Source organism: Trachurus japonicus, chromosome 11 (assembly GCF_045865225.1).
Source record: "Trachurus japonicus isolate A0001 chromosome 11, Traja_1.0".
NCBI lineage: Eukaryota > Metazoa > Chordata > Actinopteri > Carangiformes > Carangidae > Trachurus > Trachurus japonicus.
In genome coordinates this window covers 27,013,026-27,035,249 of record NC_140917.1, presented here as the reverse complement: position 1 = coordinate 27,035,249, position 22,224 = coordinate 27,013,026, and the positions used below count along the sequence as shown (strand labels likewise).

Genomic DNA, 22,224 nt, shown 5'->3' with positions numbered 1-22,224 from the left:
AGAACTGCCAAACTCAAGTGAATGTGTGAATTTAATTTACCAATCTAAAGTTGTATTAATATTATGGTTTCCACTGCAGGCGTTTTGAAAGCCTTACTAAGCACCTTGAGCACGATTTCTACCGAGAGAGCAGTGCCACAATCATCTAGGCTGGTGTATTTGTGTCATACACATTCTTGTTTTAGCTCAATATAATCAAGCAGATTTCTGTTAAAAAGGAAAAAAGCCTCTTCTGAATTTGGATATGCATTGTATACAGTGTGGTGGTGTCACGACGAGGCCTTATTTTCAGTATGATCAGTTTGCAGTCTTGAACGGGGACTGTGACCATGTAAAACCTTCCGCACTTTGGCATCACGTCGGCAACGAGCAGTGCGATAAACAGAAATCTTATTATCCACAGCTATTCGGCTCTTCAGCTCCAGTCGGTTGGTTTTGTATAAAGCACCTTTCTCCCACATCACTATGCAAAGGCAACCCACCCACGCAACTACAAGTTTCACTCTTTCATTAACATTTAAGGGCATCGGGAGAGGTTTTTTTTTTTGTGAAAGACGACATGCTGAATGCTGGTTGGCTAGACAAGTGCGCACACTGAGGCTCAGAGGCCTGTGGACTGTGCGTCTTTTATTTTGAAAAGCCACCAATGCCGACAGCTCCTTTCGAAACAAAAGGAGAGAGAGAGAGAAAAAGAAGAGGCTGCCATTCTGCCACCCGATAAATACTCTTAATGCTGCAACAGCTACAAAGTCCATTCATGTTTAGTGCAAAAACAACATCATCAAATGTTTGAGTTACATCTCCAAGAAAAGCAATGCCATTCTGATCTGGTATTTTAAGGTGCTGGTATAGGTAATGTAAAACACAAAGAAGCAGTGATAACAAGTACAAACATATCTCCTAAAATGACACCTTGATGTTTGGAATTTTAGTGAGTTGCTCCTTTAGGACACTTGTCAAATGGCAGTCAAATGTTCATGATCTTGTTGCTCATTTAAACTTTTTCACTTTAAATATAATATGGCAAGAGTCTTTTGGAGAACAAGAGACCGCCAACTAAAACGCTAAATACCCAGGCATCCCTTTGACAGACAGTCTGAAGACTGGACATTCAAAGAAGTGAATGATGTGGAGACAAGCACATTTACATTTCCTAGTACGGAGCCAGCGACAGGCTTTACCTGACACGTATGAGTAATTTGTTCTGATCCAGTCACACTTGTTTAAATGACAGATTATATACAATGACAATTAATGTTCTGTGATGAAAGTTACCTGATCAGATTTACTTTGCTGTGCCATACGTTTTACAAACATCTGTTGACATGGATTTCAGCACTTATCTTTCAAGCTGATCCTAAGACGGGGGCTGTTTTCTAGTTTGTTTCAGCTTTCAAGCAACTTGTATTAACAGTCTGACTGACAGCACCACTGGGATACAATTACAATTTGACCAGATCAAAGATCACGCCTCATGTGGGCTTTGCATTTGCCAACATACGCTGCCCAGGTGGGGAAGAGAAAAAAAAAAAAAATCAAGGTGTCGAGCGAAAGTTTGTCATTTCATTGGTGCATAGAATTAAAGGAAAGAAAACAGGGAAAGCTGTGTGTGTGAATACAAACACACTTCAAGAATTTGGTCGTACAGCTCAACACTCAAAACTCCTATTAGGAAAAAAACAAAAAACAAAACTAAAACACATTCTCTCTTATCAGTCTGAGTAAAACTATGGGAAAAAAATCACTACATAACTACATAAACTAAGAAAAGCGCGTTCACCATCATGCACACCAAGCGTTTAGAACCTCTACTGTCAATGCAAGACTCAAACAATGCCAATTAAACAGATAGCAGGGGTAATTATACAGAAATGGCCAGCAGTGTGATGTTACCATAACACTTAAACAGGTAACAAGAGGTAGAACACACGGCCATTTCCATACAATTACACCAGTGTCACACAATATGGCCGAGCCTCCTGCTTCGATTGAGGAACACACATCTATAGAAGTCATACCAACGTTCTGCTATCAAAAGTGCATCCAAATTTACATGTTGTGAGACCAGCACCGATAAGAACAATATTGACATCATAACAGTAAATATCAAGTACGTGATTTTCAGAATGCCCCACAAACACAGTCAGTCGGATTTTCTAGTTGCTTTTACAGGTAACGAGTTGAAAGGGTTAACACAGAGAGGTCGTCAGAGGGAGAGAAAAGATCCTCAAACTGATGAAGCGTCTTTTCACATACGAGTAAAAAGCTTTGCGGACCAATCCAGTGAGGATTTAAGGTGGTTTACAGTGACAACATCTAGCACCTAGAATCAAGATGTTGATGTTTGTGCTTCCATGTTTTGTAAAAGTTTGTAATCTTGTTTGGCTAAGAAAGATTGTGTGTTACAAAGGATACACCCAATTTTATAGGCTATAAAATCTACAATGTTACAAATGACCACATAAATACTTCATCCCAGTAGAAAGGCATGAAGATGCTGATAAGCACTAAGAAACGCTACTAAATGCAACATGCTAAAAAACAACAATAACAAAAAAAAAGCCCTGATTATCTACCTCTATAAATGACCCAAATACATGTGAGACACCCCGCTGTTAAATCTCTTGGCTAAAAATGATGCATAGTTAGAAAATATAGACTACTCGCCTCCAATCAAGACTATGAACATTCGCCAGCTTAACTTAGCAGTAAAACGTAGGTGGGATGTTAGGAAATGTCTAGAATTATTAGTAAGACTGTAACAGTCTTAGAAGGCAAGAGAATATTTGCATTTAAAATCTGTATACAAATAGACAGTGTTAATTTAGACTACACGTGGGCCGGTCATTTAAAAAAATTCTTTACAATATTTTCAGCAGCCTCCACTGAAAGCTTATTCAAAATATACCTTATTACCAACATTACTATATATAGTAGAAAGACTCACAAAAAGTCATTTGCATAAAACCCAAGCTGTTGTGCGACGACTGCTCCCAGTTCATGGAGCAAACACTATAATTCAAGAGGTTTTTCTTTTTTTTTTTTTTGTTTTAAGGGAATTTCAAATCAGTTTGACTCTAAAATGTTGCAGCTTTCACTCCACTGTACCGAATGCCTGAATATCGAGACACCACACAAATATCGCTCTGACAAAAGACACTGCAGAAAATACTATTCTGCTGCTATATACATTAAAAAATAGAAGTAGGGTTAATATGAATAGAGGGAGAAATTAACAATTGTGGCAAATGCCTAAATGTCTAAAACATGAGTCAGCTACATGCATATTCTTACAAAAAATGATGATTGAAATTAAAATAGACTTAAAAAACAGAAGGGAACAAAGGTGAATTTTATCAAGTTCCCTTCTATGTCGAAATCATGTGTTTATCATCAACACGGCTCAGAGTACATTAAAAAGGAGTCCTTGTTGGGAACCAGTCCCAATATGCTATTTGTCTGCAGGGGGATTAGGTGACTGGTGCATCTTTGTCAGTTCAGAGTAACAAGTGAGGCAGAGGAGAGTAAAATCGCTGTTCTTTTAAATCGGAACAATAAAAAGCCCACCCTCCCATCTATAATAAACTGTTGGTTCAAGGGTTGATAACAGATCTGACGCAAAGGATCCTTTAGTAAGCCGTCACCAGATTTGGCATAAAATGATCACCAATGTAAATCAAGGACAAATACTGAAAAACCCAGCAGATGTGGGCCAAATAATTCATAGTTTTACATAGAAATGACGACAGAGAGGTGGTCTCGAATGGCACTTTTTCATCACATAGTGCCCTATGTGAAAATCAAACACAAGCCCCAATGTAGTAAGTACTTCTGTCCTGGTTTAAAGTACCCGTTCTGGTCAGTGCACTTTGCTTTGATTGGCTGATAAATAATGTTTGTCAGAGGAGCAAATCATTAGGCATATAAACAGTTAATGGGCCCCTCGTATTTTTTGATGTCTCATTCTCCCTTCAAGCACCAAGACCATAACAAATAATAGAATCAGGAGAAGGAGGGTGAACAGCCTTGTTCTAAATCATTAACCACCCCAATGTAAAATGTTACTGCCCACTAGTTTAAAAATGGTAGATTCCATCTATCAGTGTACAAACTTTTCCTTTCCCTCTCAGACTTTGCAACATGTTTCCCTACAACAAATACAAACACACACAAATACACAACATGTAAATAAAACCTCTTCTAGCACAATCCCCGTGATAGAGGGACTGTTTTGCATCTTAGTCTAATAGCTTGCTTGGTTTGGGGTGCGTTAGGGGCTGAAGTACAATTGTAGACTTGTGGGTAACTGACAGGTTTGTTAAGTAGGGAGATCACGATGTGAAACCACTGTGACGCCATCTACCGCTGAAGAGCGAGACAGCAGGGGGTAGTGTGTTCCATCAGAGGGTCTCACCCACGCCAACCTGGGGTTGTGTGCTCTCAGGCAAAGTACATGGTACGCAGCGTGTCCTGGTGGATCTGGACAGCCTTGGCCAAGGCCTGGTGGTCACGCCCATTGCTCTGGCCCGATGTATGACTTCCTTCAGCACTGAAATCACAACAAATTTATTTATTCCATCACTGAAAACTGTTCAATAACATTTCACAGGGCTTGCTTTATCAGATGACGTGTACACATGAGGTGGTAGAGATGGCGAGTGGCTTCAGGTCCTTACCTGTCATGCTCTTTGTCCACCAAGTGATAGCGAGCCCGGAAAGCTACCAAGTGGGCGTAGTAAGCTGGTGCTGGGATGGAAACTGACCGGGTGCAGCGCACGTAGGTGTGGCACAGCTGGTATGTGAGAACCTGCAATTCATCTGAAGAGAAGTGGTTGTCGTCCCAGAGCACGTGGTAGTGAGACGGCCTGCTGGTGCCCTGCAAGGAGAGAAGAGGAATGACAAGTGTTACTCGAGTGCTCACTGTTAGGGCTGTTTTCGACTAAGGATTTTCATAGTCGAATCTGATTCGTCAGATTTTGCCGTAGTCGACTGATCGTCGAACCTTTTTTTTTTTTAGATAGCAGCAAATTTGCGACTTTTTCCCGTTTCAAACAAAAGAGCTAAAACACCCAAAACAATGGTAGGTGTAAAACAAATACCTTTATTTATTTTCCACACTTTGGATGATTTTTAGTAGCCATTGTGAGCCAGGGTATGCGTTTATGTTACGTTGCCCTGGACAACGCTCCTTTTGCTCGGACTGTGAGTGGCAAATCAAACATCCCTCAACGTGATGAAGGATAGCGGTGGTCGTGGACACAGAGAAACCGGGTAAAACATGTAGTATCAAAACAAACGGAGGTCAGAAGGACTCGACAATCCGTACATTACCTTAAACAATCCTGTAACACACAGTGTGACCGCGGCAGCGGCAGAGAGACAGACAGGCTGCAGAGGGACGAGATCACAGCTGTGACTCCCGACACTGATGGTGCGTTCATGACAACTCGGAAGTCGGAAAAAAAACAAGTTCCTCTTCTGAAAAACTCTGACATGTCAAACTTTAGGATGTGTTAGAGACTAATTCATCTGTCTAACCATCAGAACTATTGACACTTGAAACGGTAAACACAGCTGATCCATCGAAAAAGAATCACCGCTGGAGTTAATTTATTTTCCGTGATTGAAAACAGGTTCTTGAATGTAACTCGGTCAAAGTCAGATGTATCCTCACAATGTTTTGCTGTTCTGTCAGGTCATGCATGATAAATGCTACAAAGTTAGACTGTCAGACTTCCTTGATTTTAAACTTTGGCGGCTCTGCCCCTCGTCTTTTTGCCACTCCGTGAGTGTTCTGCAGTGACTTCTGAGTACCGTGACTTTGACGGTCCTGCAGTGCTGCTCACCTCCGCTCATTTGAAAAAAAAAAAAACCTCCGCTCATTTGATTGTGCAACTGCAGTGGGTGATTTATTAATACGTAGTAAGAAGCTAAGACTACCGTTTAAATGCACACATCATTTTGAACTCTTTATTAACAGAAAGTAGGCAGATTTTGTATCAAAATAGTCTTTTTATAACGAAAAAAGACATTCTATGTAACAATTTATGCTCAGCAGCCGTGGGCACCCCCATATAGTCAGAATGGTATGGTCCTGGTTAGATTCGACTACGAGGTTCATAGTCGAATCAGACCCCTCCGAATCGAATCGTCGAATAGTCGACTTTTGGAGGTCAGCCCTACTCACTGTGCCTGCAAAACGCTTTATGTGGCCTGTTTAACTCGCCGGTTGAGTTACAGTTGATACCGTCTGCGGTTATTACCTGAATTCCAGCGTGACTGCAAAGGTAGAAGTCAAATTCTGATGGGTGAGTGATCTTGGTGTCCACTGTGGTACCTGCGGGGATGTTGCCGCTCTTCCCGACCTACAGAAAGTTCCACATATATAAATAAATAATAGAGCAACACATGCAGGAGCTGGTCTGGTGTTAATATGCGAGTATAGCTTTTAGTGCATGCACTCCCTCTCACTTAAGTTGGTTTATGAAACAAAATTCTAATTCACATCAATAATGCAGTACAGACCCTCTCATTTCTGTCCATGCAGAACAGTCTTGTGTGGTGTCTCTTCTGTACGACAACAAAGGTGATACCAGGCTGGTAGTCCTTCTCTAGTTTGATGCAGGCCTCACGGATCGCCAGCAGCTCGTGCTGAAGAACCTGCTCACATTCGAGTCAAACAATATTGCTCATTAGAAGCTGAAAGAATGCAGAGAAATTCAATGAAACAAATATGTACATCTTAAAATAACTTTAGAGATTTTTACCTGGTTGAACTGGCCCTCTGAGATGCCATCACGGTAGTAGATGATCCTTGTGGGCTTGAAGCGGGTGGACTTGTAGAACTGGATGAGGAGCTCTCTCACCATGGTGGCCAAGTCCTGGATGATGTCTTGACGGTGCTGCTGCACCCGGACTGTGGCACAGTATCTGCTGGGGTGAGCATCCATGCTACCAACAACCTGCAGAGGAAAATCAAACATCATTTGTTTGATAAATGGAAGGAGTCACTCAGGGACTTCATGTACACGGATCATGCTCTCTTGATGACATCTTACTCCCAGTTATGCTCCATGTCTTGTGATTATGAGGTTGTTATGGCCAATGTGTTAAAGTTACCAACTCTCAATTCAAGATGACTGTGTAGACGTCATGTTGACTGTGGCCACCTGTCAAATATTCAGGGGCTGAACTCTCAGTGTCCTTTAGCTCTCCATTAACAGGTCAGGAACTTAGCCTGTATCTTCCTGGGTTGCACAACTCAAAAAATTCAGACTCTGTGGTTACAGGTCATACAGTACCCATGTAACGCTATGTACTTCAAATACGATGATCTGAGGTGTAGTGACAACTGTTTGAGTAATGGAGCACACCTATGACAGTATAGTATACTTAGATCAGTCAAGTACAATCATAAAGTCAGTCTAACATTTAATCATTTAACACTAGAACCGCCAAGACGGTCTCAGAGACCGTTTGTGTTTTTCTTATGTAAATTACTTTGTTTACATTAAACCTACAGGTCTCTCAGTCCGTGACTTTTCCTAAATATATGTGTTTGATGGTTTCTGAAGCTTACAACTTATTAAAATGAAACACACTCGATTTCTGAGCAATTATACCTCGGACCGCCAACAGCGGTCCCACAGACCGCTGCATATAAACGGCAGTTATAGATCGCTATGTCCAGCTGTGATCACACAGCAATTATTACAATGTTTCTATTTTGCAGTTTTCGCGCTGAGAGAGAGAGACAGAGAGAAAGGGGGAGAAAGAGAGAGAGAGAGAGAGAGAGAGAGACACCGGGTGTATACGAGCAGAAACTGAAACAGGCCGGTTAGAAAAGAAAAGAGGAAAATCAGAGAATACGTCACTTTCAACTGTAGGCAGACGTGTGTGCTGTAGGTGCAACAAGCGGTGCTGTAACATCACTCAGTCTAACCCCCCAACCACATCTAATCAAGACCCCAACACAACATACAACATAATATGAAGAAGAACTAACACTACTAGAAATTAAATCTTATTTTTTCTACTTACAGAACTGTTTGGGACTGGAAACAATGTAATTACACGTGACGGTCTGGGAGACCGCTGTGGCGTTTTAAGGGGGATTAGAATGTTGGCGGTTCTAGTGTTAAACAGTTTCATCATGATGAGAATATGGCGCAGCCTCACGCATCCAGCTTGCCCTAGTTATATCACAGGATACAAATGTATAGCAAGTTGTTGTTTGTGTGGCATTAAACAGCAAACGGGAAATGAAAACAAGTAGTTTGCGTTGTTTGAATGGTTTCTTTACTCAAAGGTTCGGTCTGGAGTTTTGTGCCCAGAAATAAACGTTAGACTTATACAAATGAAATCCGTCTTAATCATCACCTATGGGTTAGGGTTAGTCCTGTGTGGTGGTGGTGGCTGTGTCTGCAGCGCCCCCTCCCCCTGCCTGTATTTTGGTATTTTGCTGTGTTTTGTTGTGCACATGGACGTTTCTGGGTGGAGAGCGAGAGAGTCTGTGTTTTCTCTCCGGCCAATGACGGAGCTCAGGTGAAGCTACGTGCAGCAGAGTAGGAGGCTCAGGGCTGCTTGCCGCAATGAGTGAAGCGCTGGAACCGCGGACCGATTCCCGGCCGTCACCAACAACTAAAGCCTCGACTGGTAACAAGTATTAGGGCTGCTGTGGTGAGCTAGCTTGATGCCAACTTCGGCTAGCGGTAGAGCAGGGGTCACCAACGTGGTGCCCGCGAGGACGACCTGAGGTGCCCGCAGCACGTGTTCTAAAAATAGCATTTGTCACCATGAAAATCCAGTAAAATGTAATGTTATTGTTCTAAATGCTGGGGAGAGCACAAAAGTAGGAATAGTATGATAATTAATGTTTTAAATGAGCCGGGACTTACCGCGTTAATTAAGATTAATTAATTACACAAAAATTAACGTAATCGCACTTATTTTTGCACCGCGGAACGTTTCTCACTGGATGAGTTTCAGTACCAATTATACTGGAGCACAATGATTTAATGATTTAAAAAGCTGCCGGCATTGATCACTACCTGAGGAGTTATGTAGCCCGAACGCAGCTCAAACCGACCCGGTGCCGCAGCATGGTGACCAAGCTTTGGTAAACACACCGGATCCGAACCGTTACAGTATCCTCTCGTATTTTAGCCGGCCGCTACCGGAGCTGAACAGCTGACATGTGGTCAAGACGTAGCTACAGACCTGTCACTGCCTCACGGTGCATAAGACTTCAACCTCAGAGCTGTCTGTCTCCCTAAACATCACACAGGGACAACATGGAGCTGTCTGTGTGATTGGTTACTGAGTTTTATTCATGTTTACATCAGGCTGAGTTCAACAAATCAGTTTATGCTACTGTGATTTGCATCCCTAGTCTGTTGGTCTTGGTTAAGTACCACCTTGAAAAAAAAGCAATGTTTTGTTGCTTAAGCTTATGTATTCAGTCATTATTCAATGCTATACTAAAATCCATGTAAAAAAATATCTATCATTTTTGGCCAGTAAAGAATCTTTCTGGACTGTAGATTTTCAAGATTAATCTGATTATTTAAGAATATTTTTGTGAAGATGCATTTTTATTTCATTTGCATGTGTTTCAAACCACATTATACTCATTATCATCATTATTATTGTTATTTTTATTATATTTAAGATGAACGTTGCAACATTATATTTTGGATCGAACAAGTAGCCCTTCATATTGCTCGGGACTCTTGAAGTAGCTCTTGGTTTCAAAAAGGTTGGTGACCCCTGCGGTAGAGGTTAGCATCCACCGCTAACACAGTCTTCCCAGCTCACCACAATGGCATAACAACATAACTGGAGGCTCCTGTTGTTGGTGATGATTGGCTATCGGCCCATGGCTCCAGCGCTTCTCTCGGACTGTATTTCCTTTCCGGTCCTGACAACTGTTGCTGTCTGGGGCACAAGGCTACACACTACAGTTGATCCCAAGAGGAGGGGCCCAGTTGAAATGTTTTGTTTTCAAACTGCAATGAACAAAACTCCAGACTCTACCTTTAATTGTGTTGAGCTAGATGAGTCGCATTCAGAGGAAAAGTTGCAGGGCTGAGCTTGCTTTCATTTCTAGGTACTGTCCAAGTTTAACAGGCTGACTTTGCCACGCATCTTTACAAATAAACAATAAAATCACTTAGGGCTGGGCGATATGAGAAAAAAATCCTATCACAATAATTTTTTTCATATCAGTCGATATCGATATATATCACGATAGGACTCAAGTCACTGTTTTTGTCAAGCCCAAATGTTCCATCATACTCACAAGTGAGATTTGAAGATATCAGAAGGTTATTTCTGATTTAAATATTTATTTTTCGTCAAAAATTGAACATTTCAGATGTAATGATTAACATATAAAAGCAATGAGTAGCCTAATAACAGTTTCAGATAAATAAAACTGGTATTATATACAGTTAGTTTCAACCAAATAATTTGATTGGACAAGAGACATACATGAGTGCTGATATACAGTACAACAGCACTGGGTCTTTTTACAGACATTATCACTCCGCTGTTCAGGCGTTCTTTAACATTACATCAGACAGGAGTTAGGTCAGACTAGAGCCAGGCTCCCCATACAGGAGCTGCTCCATCTCTCTGCTGCTGCTACAGTTATAAACGGACGTGAAAATTAAAACCCGGACCTGACGTGGCCCGTCTAATTAGCGATCATTCTCAGCCTAAACCCGGCTGAAAAAGAAATAGGAAGAGAAATCGCCGCGGTTAGCGCTTGCTTCGCAAGTGGCCAGTGTTTAGGTCGGCACAGCTGAACAGTGTCGCTCTGGTGTGAGGAGCAGCAGCAGCAGCAGCAGCAGCAGCAGCAGCAGCAGCAGCAGCAGCAGCAGCAGCAGCAGCAGCAGCGGCCACGCCGTAACTGCGCTCCCTTTGATGTGTGACGGCGAGCCGCTCCGACTGCCTGCTGTCTCCGTGGTTAAAGTTTAGGGTTGTTTACACCTACTGTATTAGAGTTCAATCAATCTGGGTTAATGTAAACATGACGTACCACGTCTTTTCGCGGTCACTCGTTCTCCTCCATTTTTTCTTTTGAGGCAACACTCATTCTCTCTCTCTTTTTTACTGGCGATGCCCCGCTGCTGACGCCAGGCTGCAGCAGCCCAAACATTACCACGTGTTGTTGTGCTGTGTACAGTCTTCCTATGCTGTGTCAATCTAACCTGGTTGGCTCAGCCAGTGGTTCAGCGCGGCGCAACTCTCGTTTTCATTGGCTGTTTCAAAACATGAATGAATGAAACCTATCGACTTTCTATCGACCACATTTCATATTGCTATTGAGTAAAGTTATATCGCGATATATATCGTTATCGTTTTATCGCCCAGCCATAAAATCACTGAGCATCTACTGGCAACTATTAGGGTGGGATGTTACTTCAATTTATGAATTATTTTTTAATCATAAAGAGGAAATGATTCTCTTGCTGTAAAAGTACCATAGTACAGATTTTTACTGGAAGCTGTTGCCTGCAGGGACTGAGGGGAGCAGCTGAGACTCAACCATACAGATAAAGTGCAGGCCATTAAACGATACAAAGAGCTGCAGAGAGATCTGTGGTAATTCTCTGTGATTTTGGGACATTGAGTGAACTTACATTATTTGCGCTCACATTACACCACATTAAATTAGTTTGTTCATCTTGTGTTGTATGCTGAGATGCTACTTACAGCAGCAATGGAAGGCTTTTTTCCATCTCCTGCAGGCGGATGAGTCACATCTGCGCCAAGGAAGATCACTGGCTGCTGGAACACCATTGGCCTGGAACAAATGCGCAGTACAGACAGAGATTAGACACACACAAAAAAAAACATTCCTGACATTTTTGTATAATAAATTAACAAAAACATGTTATTGTTGTTCTGCTTTTGTATTGAGGGCCGCCTCCCGTCTGTTTGCTGTTGAGATTTCAATCAGGCTGTAGTAGTTATTCCACTGACCTGCCCTGTGGGAGGAGGATATTATTGACACCACCCAGCTTCACGTTGATCTTCAGACAGAGGTTGGACAGAGTCTGAGGTGTGGTCTTCTGAACGTTCTTCACCTGTACACACTGCGTGGCCATGCCAAGCACCGTGTCCCCAACACGTTTCACCTCAGCTAAAACACACATTAGGACAACATGGAGAGGTCAGTTAGTGAAACACAGATACACACCAATCACGGCAATTAAGGATCATGGCTGTATGATTTAAGACCATTGTTGTTTCAGTGACAGAGTTGAGAAGCCAATGGGAGAGTCACAAAGAAATTCATCTTCATCTGGTCCTTATTTCCCTATGGTTATTTCCTAAAATAGAGGCAGCGACTGAAGCAGTCACCATCTTACAGTTGTTCCCTAGAATAATTGTAAGAGCTACAAATATGACACACTCTACTCCCTCTACTAGTACAATACAAATCCTTGTTAATTTGGGAAAGTGTTTAAGACTTGAACAACTTTTTTTTGTCAATTAGTATTACAAGTGGTTGAACAACAACACTAGTTGTGTCTTCTTGGTAGTATCATTCTGTCAAATTATATTTATATTCAGGTTTTTCACACACAAGGTTCATGTGAAGTATATCTTGTCTCAAAGAGAAAACATTTATCTCCACTTCTGGAAAAACGTCAAAGAATGAGCAGGAACATTTACATAACATTTACAATAACATTTACAAACAACATTTACTATAAATAAGATGGCTATGGTCTATCACTTTGTACTTTACTTTCATAGTTGTCAGTCTGAATTTAATCTCATTAAAAGTGCCTTGGTTTTTAAAACGAATGTCCTTGACATCCCTAATTTCTGGAGAAAGAAAACACAGCATATTCAAGAACAACGGAAGGTGTGCGTGGACCCCTCACCATATACAGGTGTCTTTCCTGGTAGGATGACCACCACCAGCTGGAGGCCCTGGTAGGTGTACTTGAGGTGCCGGAACATGGGCTCCACGCTGTCTGCTCCCTGGGCGTACTTACAGAAGCAAGGCTGACCTTGGATGGGCATTCCTGCATCCCTAGAGATCTTCCTCAGTTGATCTGTGAATGCTCTGAAATGGATGGGGAACAGGTTTTAACCCACAGTTCAGAAAGTTTAAGAAGTTCAGTTTCTCTTCATTTACATCTGAACTATTAGATGTAACACAAGTCTCGTTTAAACTGAAGTTATGGAGCCACATCAGAGCAAAAATGAAGAGGAGGTCAAGGATTCAAAACACATAATCCCTTACTGCCTGCAAAAGCGATACGAACCATGTCTCAAGGGTTCAAACTCTTCTGATTTAATTCCTCTTTAACTAAATACTACATGTGGCATGCAACATGTCTGAGCTTGTAATATACTCTGCATACAGTTGAGTACATAGTTACAAATAAAGGTCCCTGTGTGCTCAAATTAGAGCCGGTACACTTGGTCTTCATATCGAGACAGGCAGATATGTAAGCATAGCAGAAGAGGATAGAATTTGTACTTAAGATGTGGAGAACAAATAGCATTTTGTGTCCATTCTATGACTCTGTCAGACAAAGACTGTTTATTAAGGTAGACCCAAAAACTGAATTTGTGTGGTTGGACGACGTCTAGAAGCTAAAGCGTCTTTTTCAGTTTGATATTGATACATATGTACAATCTCTGAATGTAACTTACTTGAGCAGGAGTTCAGTGCATTGTCTCTGTGGTGCAAAGCAGGCGATGGCCCACACTTTGATCTCGATGCCAGTGTGAAACTGCTTGTTCCTCATGTCCCACACTCCTTGGATTGGCGTGGCTATTGCTTTGTTCTGAAAATCATAACAGCAACCTTATGAGTGTTGATCACTGTGCAAAATGTGAAGTTGCAGCTATGTACTGGACAAATATATATTGAATCAAAGATGCCAGCAACACATGTTAGCTGACAATGAACATACCCTGCCTCCATACAGAATTGAAGGTGCCTGCAGGACACGGCCGTTCACTTCCGTCATCTCGTCTCTCACCATCACTCCAAATTCTCGAACGTAAGGATCAGTGTTGAAGTTGGCACTTCTCATCTAAGAGAGACAAAAACATACGAGTTGAAAACCTTCAAACTGTACAAACATTTGAGCTAAAATGTTTCATTTTTTACATATTTGCGTTTGCATGTACATGGTTTATAACAAAAAACAATCATCTAAACAACACCCGTGTTTGAATTTAGACGCAGTGTAAACAGTATAAACTGAGAACTATGATAGGGCAGGAGGGCAGGTCAGTTTTCACTGGCATCGTGAAACCGCTACTCAAGTAGCTAATTGGCAAACACCACTGAGCCTGTGCTTAGTGTCAAACAGAGATGGGATTTATGGCTCTCTGAGGGGAGCCGGATCTCGGTGAGCCGTTCCTTTCGAATAGCTGTTCAAAAAACTGGCTCATTTGACTGATTTTTATATTTATTAAGTTTTAAGAAGCCAGCCTGGTGGTAACTCATTTTATCTTGGAAATAATCACTGGGAGGTATGATGGGGTGAGATCTGGAACAAAATAATACAAAATTAGTTAAGAGTTTGAATTATCCTGAAATAACCCCATTTGATATGTGTGGACTAGATTTTAACATCTGAATTGGATTCATTGTAAATATTAAGACCGCTGCAGCTGCTCTGCTCTCCGAGGCAAGGGCACTCACATGTCTCTGCTTTTTCTTTTTTTACTGGAGCACTCACATGAAGGCAGCGTGCACAACTAGGTGGTGTCATGCTACATTTGCATATCTAATAAGCACCGTGGCGTGCAGCTGGTCTGCACTCCTCCCCATGTAACAGGGGAAGTACACTGGGAACAGCCGCGACGCGATACATAAGCCGGGTGGAGCGGAGTCTTTTACCTGCTACACCAGGCACGGACGTGACGCGACCAGGACGGGACAGTTCTATGTAGTTTTTACCTGTTGGAGGACCGCGTAGCCGCGCATTGAGGAAATAAAATAGACCAGCTGTGCAAAACAACGACTTCAATTGACTGTTATGAACACAGAGTGATGTGGAAAAAAAAAAAAAAAAGTTGAAAAGAATCGGTTCATTTGTGAACGTCACAACACTACAAACTAAAGAACTTGACAGCACACACAGAGACTAGACTCTAATGTCATTTTTCTTGACTACAATGATATTGGACCACTGTGTACGTGGCTGTTTTATGGCAGTCACCATGAGCACAGACAACTGGCTGGTGAGAATATCTGTTGGCAGGAGCAGCTGTCATGTGCTTGTGTTACAAAGTTCTCTGGTGTAGACAGTCATGTGCCAGGAGACAACAACCGTGTTACAAGCGTCTGTTGTTTCGTTTTTGGACGGTGGTTCCAGCTCTGACCGGCGAGCCACTGACTTTACCATTTTGACATGGTTTTCTACTGAGCTAAGACTCACAGAGGAATCCTGGCATGTAGCAGGCCAGTGTAAACAAACACTTCCAGTGTTTACTGTGTCATATCGTTGCAGAAGCAGTGTCAAGCTTATGGAAGCCGAGGTTTAAACAAGGTTTCAACTTTGACATCATGGCGGTTTTCAGACACATCTAACATTTGCGTGCAGCTCTGTAAACATTTATCTCATGGTTACTCACCAATTTACTAATTTCATCCTGACGGTCTGGTGCTGACCTGGCTGTAGCACGGATCATAGTGGATGTCTGATTGTCTGTCAGCTTTTTGATGCAGCGCTGTCCTGCCACTATGTTACACACCTGGAGAGGAGACACAAAACACGTTTTAAAGAATACAAACTGGGTCGTTGGGTAACTGATACTGGTAAGCACACAAATCACAGGTGACTTACCTCCAGAGGTAGGTAGGTGTGCTTCTGCTCCTGTCCCACCTGTAGACATGGGAGGTGTGGGTATCGCAGGATGAGCTTGTACTTGTCTTTGAAGTACTGTGCTACCGTGCATTCAATAGTTTGGCCGTTCTCCTGTTGAAGGGGGAACCTAAAGGAATGGATACAACATCATAAATCGCATGTATTTAAAACTGTACGTCATCGCCGACTACTTCAACAACAGCATAACCCAGAGAGAGAAGAGTATTGTTACGTTTGGTGGCTGGCAGGTCTTCGGGTCACATTGCACACTCTGTACTTCCTCTTCATCTGCCCGCAGTGAGTGATCTCCACCTTCAGACCTGATTATAGGAATCACAAAGATTTCAAAAACATCAAACAACCAGAAGAAAAATAATTGTCGATGACAGTGTGATAAATCATAAGGAGGAAGCACATAAGCAATAAAGACTTGAGAATCACAATTTATCTCAAAGGAGTTTAAACTAACTGGTTGAATCAAGAGTCTGTTTTAAAACTGTGCCTCAGCTCCCAGTTTTTTGATATAAATACATTTCGCCAAGAAAAATCGAATCAATCTCTGTCAACTTGTTGCCGAGTGGGCTCCTGGGCTTTACTTACCTTTGATTTCTTTTGTAAATTTCACTCGTTGAGAGTCTGTTAAGGGCTTCTGTTGTTCTTCAATGCTTTTGAAATCCAGGACCTCACACATGAACTCAATCACAGGCTGGGCTTTGTAGAATGCAGTGGCCGAAACTGCAAACAGATCCAAGCACAGAGAGGTGAGCTTCACAGAGAAAACACTTATTTTGATGAACCTTTTGCAGAAGAAACATCGAAAACAAAATTACCATCAATGTTGAGCATCATTTTCCAGAGAGAAGGCCTGACGGACTGGTGGAAACCAAACCACACTTCTCTGCCGCCGCCGAGGGGGTTTGAACATCCCTCAGAGGGAGTAAAGAAAGAGCGGCCCACCGGGGTATACCTGTAACAGAAAACATAAAACCTGGTTAACATGCTCAGAGAAACGGAGGCAGTTCAACAAACCAGTCAAAAGAAAGACGAGTCAACGTTTAGGATTTGTGGTAGATGGTGCATCCTTTGTGATGCTAACAATCTCTGCCTTTAGTTGTGGAACCATGTTGTGCTCAGAAAACCACATAAATGAAAAACAGGTTAAACAACACCTTTCTATTGTGCTATGTTTATTCCTTCTGACCTGATTGCTGTAATCAGGGCAGAAAATGAATGTGGCTTCTTTTTATTGGGATACAACTGGGTTACTCATATTGCGTGACATGATTTTCACTTACAGTAGTTGAATGGATTTGTATCAGTTGTGACTATACATCTGCACCTCACATGATGTTGACTGATTTAGAGGAGTGATCTGCGAAATGTCTACGATATATTGTTTGTGCTAAAACAACTATTTTAATTGCAAATGTATCAATAAATGTATCAATATTCAACAATCAAAGTCTCACCTCATAGAGGGCAAATGTCTCATGACCACATCCAAGGCTTGGATGGTCTCGAAGGGGACGCTGGGTAGCCGTCCTGATAGTGCCTCGTGCAGAGCTTGCAGACTAACGCAGGACACCCACTTGATGGATACTTTGAAGCTGCGGTCCTTGCCTTCACCAGGAATGGTCACCTCTAGTTCCACCTGTGAGGCAGAGGGACAAGAAAATAAGAAGGGACTTATTACAGTGACAATGCTGTGATGTTTTCAGTCTAACATTTTTAACTCTTGATTTATGCGTTTGTCCTTGGGTGGAGATTTCATCGTTGCAGGTCGTCCCATATAATACTCACTTTGTCTCTGCCTATGGGCAAGGGCATGGCAGTATAGAGATTCTTCCTCCCATCATACACTGGTTTTCGATCACCGAAGATCTGTGTTTTAAAGTGCTGGACCATGTGCTCCACAATTTCACTGGGAACAAAATAAACAAATAAGTTGCAACAATGACCAGAACACCACCACCAATCTTTCATTGGGGCTCCAGATCAACTACACGTGCGCATACCGATTGACCCTCCTGGGGCATTTCTCAGGCTTGATATCGATGTCATAATGGTAGACCTCCAGTTTGGGGATTTCCATCTCAAAGAAGTTGGCCTGGAGCTTGATTGTCCTGCCCATGGTGCCAAAGTCTGGCCGTGAAGGTGGCTTGAACACATATTCTGGCACTGGAGAAGATGGGGGTTCTGCAAGGTTGAAAGAAGTTGATGGAGAAAGACAAAATGCATAATAAGTATCACAGGTTACAGATCAAGAACATTTACATCGAAGTACATTTCTAGACCTGATAAATTAGGGATGTTCACATCTATAAACTGAACAGTTTTTCAGATTAAAAAAAGTACTGCATGTGAACAATTAAGATTTTATATAATCATAATAATTAGTAAACAAAAAGTAAGTAGGGAATTGTATGATTTATATATCATGTTCCAAATCAAACGGCTGAAAAAAAGATCAAATTGTACAATAATTTTACAGGATGTAGATTGTAGTGCTGTTGAACTGTACTGTATATCAAAGAGAGGCGTTTCTGTTATTTAGCCTTCACTCACTGATAACAATGAGGTGGACAAAATAGTAGCTACGCCTATACTATACTGTATGCATGGCAATTCATTACAACAGTACCAGTAGCTGCACTTTACAAAATGACGATGAAGATGAAAGAACACCTCTAAAACAATTTGCACACAAATGTAATAGACTACATTCGATCTAGTGTTTATGAGCTGACTGGCAAAACTCAAACTGTTACCTCTTGATAAGGTGTATGAGTATATTCTATAGGAACCAGTCTGTTCTCCTCACACCCTGGAGGACTTTGTGGGGTTTCAATTTTATAGATTATTCCGGAGAAGAAGTAATAAGCTTTTGTTCAACATGTTGAACCAAGAAGCTCCATATCTGCAACTTCAGATACGAGTCAGACTGACAGAGCACACTCTCCATTCCTTTCAGTGCCTTATCTTTGTGCCCCAGCCTCTGCTTCAACCAAGCACATTAATACCCATAAAACCTAACAATATATAGTGGGGTACCCAGTATATACCATTAGTGTTATTGTTGAATGGGCTTTGGTGTGTGTACATCCACAGCTATTCAGAGCACATTATGTGGTGCATTTAGAGGAAACTGCTCATCTAGAACGACATTACCTTCTTCAGAAACTCACCTCTAGGCCTATGACAAAATCACCCATGTCCCATTCCCTGGATAATTCTATTATTCTGAATTTTCCCAACAATTTTATGCACTTTGAATGAATGTATACTTTAAAGCTTGAAGGATGTCTTTACAAAAAACTATTTCACATAATGTTGCCATTTGTTAGGTCCACTCTTTGGACCAGTTTATCAACTTTGTAGCCCAAATACTGGAAATGCTTACCAGAGCTTAATGACCCAGAGGAACGGGGTCCCTCAAGCATCTCGGCTGCTACAGGGGACAAAAATGACATGTTATGAATACTCAGAAATTCACTTGATTGCCCAATACATGCTGTACTTTAACATATAAAGTGGTGAAGATGCACATCTGGGTCATTTATTTAAGGACAGAAGACTTTTTCCATTTAGTATTTCTCAACAAGTTAAAATTAGAAATTTCTTTGAGGAGTTAGCAGCAAGACACCATACACCATCTTTACTTGTACTTTCCCATGGCAAACTCTTGCTTCATTTCAGCAGGTCTTGCTCTCTTATCACCTCCACAGCGCTGTCCTCCACAATCAAGGGAGACTTTTTCAAAACTCTTATCAATGTGCACACAGAGGCAATGGTGCAAGCTGGCAATCTTAACAGTGCTATAACCACCCTTTCTCCTAGGAACAGGCTAATGCTACATGTCAATTTATATTTCAGCTCTACCAGCAGACGCCTCCCATAACACATAAAACAATCCCTAAAAACAACTAGTATATTTGACAGACACACCATGCAGTGTTGATAGTGTTTACTCTGTTTGATAAAAAGTCAATGATTAACAGGAAACCATATATAAACAGCAGATGCTACAATATCCAACATTATCTGCTTGTCCAATGGGAATCAGCTGTTTACACTGTTACTGTAGCTAAACTCAGCCAAACATCATCATCTGCATAATCATCTTTAATGTTATGAAGTCAAGTGTTAACACTGTAACGTTACATCGACACTGATTTGAAGGCGTCGGGGAATTTATATCGTGGCCAAAGAAACGATGTCACGTTTCCAAACCTCATTTAAGTTGGATACTGCTAGCTTAAACCATAGCTAAGATTGGTGATTAGATTAGATAGCATGGTCGGCCGCTAAATATTGCTGCATCTCTGTACCTTTGTGTTAAATAGGGATACGCAGCAAAACTAGGGTCCACGTTTGTTGTCGTGTGGTTTGTTAGGAAAATGTACGCCAATCGACCCCGCCTCGTGAAATTACACCGAGGAGTAAAGTAACAACAAGTTAGGGAAACGAGGAGGCACCGTGTGAGCTAACGTGGCTAACAGCAGCTCGTTGTTGTTGCACGCTAGCTAAGCTCACCTCCACTACCAAAGCCTCCTCTTAGGACTAGATTTTTTTTTTTTGGTCAAACAGATTTGTTGACTTTATCTATCTAATAGCTAAAAAGACACATTGTACCCTGCGTTTCACAACGACTCACTGCGAAGTGGAATAAAAATGTTACAACTAGTTAGTTCATCGTTGCTATAGCCGCATCAGTTAGCCGATGCTAACGTTAGCTCGGGCACTTACCTCCAGCAGAGGAATACATTTTGTCGACTTTTTAAGCGTGTGTCGTGGACGTACAGATGATACTCCACTTTATTTTGGCCAAATTCCACCGAAACTCATACGTGGTCGAAAACTATTAGTATAAACAAGAGAGAATAAGGGAACCCAGTTCAGAAATAAAGATATTTAGTAAGCCAAGTGGTAAATATTTGGAGTCTCTCATCCTCGGCACGGCCCCATCCCCCCAACACACAAAACAGGAGCCGAGAGAAACGATAGTTCCCGCCCATCTACTTCCGTCTTCGGTCATTTCCTTTAAAGCAACTTAAACCTTCACAAATGGGGTACACTTTCGTTTGATATTTATTCTTTATAAATGTTATGAGTATGTCGTTATGTCCAACCAGTGCCACAATTTGAGCTTTTGTGACACCCGATAAGCTTTACACTCAGGTAACAGAAATAAAAATTAAAAATCACGTTTTGTGTTGTATACAATATTTACACCATAAATATAGTTATCTGTCATATTAAATAGGCATATATAAACCTATAGGACAGAATTCGTATGTCAAAAAGTTGCACACGAGTTTAACTTTGTTATTTCGCTTCAAAATACACCCGTTATATGTCTATGGACGTGAATAAGAGGGGCACTATCTTGCGGTTTGAACTCTTTGGTGACGTCAGACGCACGCTGCGCGCTTTCAGCTTTGACTCCGATTCAAATCGGCGAACCGCAGAAACGCTACTTTTCTCGATTAAATATGTTTAGAAATACGTATATATGGCACTGTATAACGTGTATAACGATATTTTCAGGCTACATTCAGGTGTTAGGCACAACCCGAGTCAGTAAAAACTTGTCAACAAGCAATACATCACAGGAAGAAATTTGTGTACCCGGCGGGGGATGTATTTCCGGGTTGGCGGAAAAGGTAAGCTACCTGAGAGAAACTGTTGTCATAAGAAAGGCATCTCTTATTACTATCACTGGGCAAATTCAATGTTTTGTTTATTTTTAATTTTGAAATATATAACAGCCTACGTATAGTTTGTATGTTTGCAGCATACATACATAAAAATACTTTAAAATATAAATTTAATTTTACTGTTTATGTCATGAATTTAGCGTGGAAAAAGTGGAATATGCAAAAGGCTTGGAAGTCTGCTGAAGTTGGTATTAAATAGTTATGAATCACTTTTTGGTATTTATCGCAGCTTGCAAACACTTTTTGTAGCAGTTCAAAGTTTGTCTGTTCTTAAGCTTTCCCCCAAAATGCTGTCTAGCAAACCATTTTCTTGTTGATTCAGGCCACTGTGAGGGTTGTGCCAAAAGTGTTTTCGTTGTTTGTTTTTTGTAGGCTAGATCATGGTGGGTTTGAAGCCTGCATCAGATGACTGTCCCAATTTAGTCAATCTTTTCACTTTCTGACAGCAGGACAATTAGGCCTATTTCTAGAACTAGCTGATGTACAATTTAATGTTTTCAGAACAACAAGCTGCTGAACAACCCTCAAGAATAGCACTTAAATGCAGAACAGTTGGCACCTTTTGAACATTGTTGCTCTTTTTTTTCTCCTTTCTTTTTTGTTGTTGCTTTGAACACTCCCCCGGTGATTGCATTCAGAGAGCTCAGTTTTAGCTT

The 22,224-nt window shown here is 41.4% G+C and overlaps 1 protein-coding gene across 1 annotated transcript; it reads right to left on the bottom strand.

The window, feature by feature from the left end:
- Nucleotides 1–1,908: 1,908 nt before the first annotated feature.
- Nucleotides 1,909–20,834, bottom strand: ago2 (argonaute RISC catalytic component 2). The gene is made up of 20 exons (XM_085792095.1): nucleotides 20,598–20,834; nucleotides 19,252–19,299; nucleotides 17,867–18,047; nucleotides 17,652–17,772; nucleotides 17,321–17,502; nucleotides 16,682–16,818; nucleotides 16,452–16,586; nucleotides 16,084–16,171; nucleotides 15,831–15,978; nucleotides 15,619–15,738; nucleotides 13,944–14,066; nucleotides 13,681–13,814; nucleotides 12,900–13,084; nucleotides 11,989–12,148; nucleotides 11,719–11,809; nucleotides 6,768–6,962; nucleotides 6,526–6,660; nucleotides 6,264–6,365; nucleotides 4,677–4,876; nucleotides 1,909–4,549 (listed from the first exon to the last, which is right to left on the bottom strand). The coding sequence occupies exons 1-20, from the start codon at nucleotides 20,614–20,616 to the stop codon at nucleotides 4,441–4,443; spliced, it is 2,613 nt and encodes an 870-aa protein (XP_085648221.1). The 5' UTR covers nucleotides 20,617–20,834; the 3' UTR covers nucleotides 1,909–4,440.
- Nucleotides 20,835–22,224: the final 1,390 nt, after the last annotated feature.